General features: G+C 40.9%; 1 protein-coding gene across 1 annotated transcript in view; it reads left to right on the forward strand.

The window, feature by feature from the left end:
* LOC125044435 (sodium/glucose cotransporter 5-like) overlaps window positions 1-2,500 on the forward strand; it is a 12,548-nt gene that overhangs the window by 4,996 nt on the left and 5,052 nt on the right. Inside the window, exons 4-7 of the mRNA XM_047641110.1 lie at window positions 1,135-1,299; window positions 1,446-1,644; window positions 1,807-2,027; window positions 2,157-2,400. Of these exons, the coding sequence (XP_047497066.1) occupies window positions 1,135-1,299; window positions 1,446-1,644; window positions 1,807-2,027; window positions 2,157-2,400 (829 nt within the window). The remainder of the gene's footprint in view (window positions 1-1,134; window positions 1,300-1,445; window positions 1,645-1,806; window positions 2,028-2,156; window positions 2,401-2,500) is intronic.

Consider the following 2,500-nt stretch of genomic DNA (forward strand, 5'->3'; position numbering starts at 1 on the left):
AGGTAACTATGTATGTTTGTATAAGCATACTAAATTCGTACATGCATGTATGTATGTGTATATGTATATATGTATGATGCATGCATGTGCATGCACGCACACACATACACACACAAAAAAAATAACGTTTTTCAGGTAAAACACTTGGACATTTATATATATATAATATATATATATATATATATATATATATATATATATTCTTTCTTTACTTTTTTTTGTCATGATTATTCCTACATAAACTTCAAATGTACTTTTAAACGCCCCTTATAATATGAGCAGGTAACAAGTAAGAATGAAGAAAATAATCTAAACTATTCAAGTCTTTAATTATACAGAATTAAATATTGATGAAGCATAAAGATAGATTTCTCACGTAGATGTCTCATACAAAACATCAACAAGTAAACAGTCTTAAATGCCCTTTCCAAAGTTTTTTTTTTTTTTTTTTTTTTTTTTTTAAGAGCTCCAAAGCCGGTACTTCATTGTTGTATCGCTGCCAAGGCCACTTTGGCGGCGTTTACAACCATGGTTGTAAACGCCGGGAGACGATGATCGACTTATATTTTCAGCCATAAGATATTCAGTTTTAAATGGACCCTAGGATGTATAGCTCAAATAAAAATACGAATTATGAATCTGAATGGCATAGTTCCGTGGAGTATAATTTTTTTTTTCGTACAAATATTTTTGCATCGTGATCCTTTTTTCACTCTAAACATACGGGATCCGGAGGCCTGAAGTTGTGTGTATAGAGATTTAAAAAAAAAAAAATACTTTATTTACAAGTATAAGTCTCTCTTTCACTGGGGTGCAATTATATTTTTAGGTGTGCACAAATTTCTTTTCGACGAACTAGATTTCATGCTGTCGAGTTGGTAAGGTTTTTCAGTTTGGGCCGCTTGCGAATTTGTTTGAGCGAAAAAAAAGTTATTCTCCACTAGAGAGAGAGAGAGAGAGAGAGAGAGAGAGAGAGAGAGAGAGAGAGAGAGAGAGAGAGAGAGAGAGAGAGAGAGAGAGAGAGAGAGAGGCAGAGAGAGAGAGACAGAGAGAGAGAGAGAGAGAGAGAGAGAGAGAGAGAGAGACAGAGAGGTGTCTCATAATTAAAGCCTTTACCGTCAATTCTCACCTCAGTCCATCTACACCCTGATAATGCTGGGGTGGCTGTTCTTGCCTGTGTACCTGAGTTCCGGCGTGTACACGATGCCGGAATATCTCAGGCTGAGATTTGGAGGACAAAGAATCCGCGTTTACCTCTCCTGTCTGGCGCTCATTCTCTACATCTTCACGAAAATTTCGGTAAATGATTTTTATTTTTCAGTTTGATTTAATAATTTTTGATTTTGTTGTCTTCGTTGTTATTGCGTTGTTATTTTGTAGTGTGTAGGCCTACATTATGTTTGCGAAAAACGGATTCTTTTCGTAACCGATCGTCATTCCTGCAGGCCGACCTGTACGCAGGCGCGCTGTTCATCCAACTAGCGCTGAACAAGAACTCTTCAGAGTGGCTGTACTTCTCCATCCTCATCTTGCTCGCCATCGCCGCCATCTTCTGCATCGCCGGCGGGTTGTCTGCCGTCGTGTGGACCGACTTCGTGCAGACCATCCTCATGGTGGGCGGAGCCTTCATTCTCATGTTCCTCTGTAAGTAGCTCATGACTAGTTTCATCACCGTGTTCCCTTGTGAATATTCCGTACTCCTTGACTTTAGCCGGAGTGTTCTCGTGCTTTATTGGAGAAATCCTTCATCTGATTTTGCTATATCATTACTATCAACCGCCATTAATACTTAGACCTTTTCTTCAGCCTTTAGGGAGGTAGGTGGTTTCTCGAAGCTGGTAGAGGATTATCCTTATGCGCGGGCGAGCGTGCGTGCAACAGATAACCAAAATAAGACCTGTGGAGAACCCTCACCGTACTACCTGTCCCTCCTGCACCCGATCCAGCCCGGCTTGTCCGACTACCCATGGACGGGCATGATCATCGGACTTCGTATCAACTCCATGTGGTATTGGTGTACCGACCAGGTACGTTCAGTCTGTGAGTCACGGTAAAAAAAAAAAAAAAAAAAAAAAGGTTCAAAAGCCCAGAGTTCTAAAAACAATAATTAAAAAATCATGAGTTTAAGTTTTTTATCCATAATTCTTTCTTCCTAGGTAATTGTTCAAAGGGCGCTGGCTAGCAAAAACATGACACACGCCAAGGCAGCGTGTATCCTTACATCCTACCTCAAGTTCCTGCCGTTGTGGCTGCTGGTATTCCCGGGGATGGCTGCCCGCATCCTATACCCCGAGCGCGTGGGTTGTGCTGACCCCCAGGAGTGCATGAAAATCTGCGGGAGTCCTGGAGGATGTAGCAACATTGCCTATCCCGAGCTAGTCTTGAATCTATTACCAACGGGTGGGTTCTGGTGGATTTTTTTTCTTCTGTTTCTAGTAAAGCTATCTTTTCTCTGTCAACTAATGAGATATCGGTATCTTAAAATACCGTTATGGGGCAG

This window comes from Penaeus chinensis, chromosome 3 (assembly GCF_019202785.1).
Source record: "Penaeus chinensis breed Huanghai No. 1 chromosome 3, ASM1920278v2, whole genome shotgun sequence".
NCBI classification, from domain to species: Eukaryota; Metazoa; Arthropoda; class Malacostraca; order Decapoda; family Penaeidae; genus Penaeus; species Penaeus chinensis.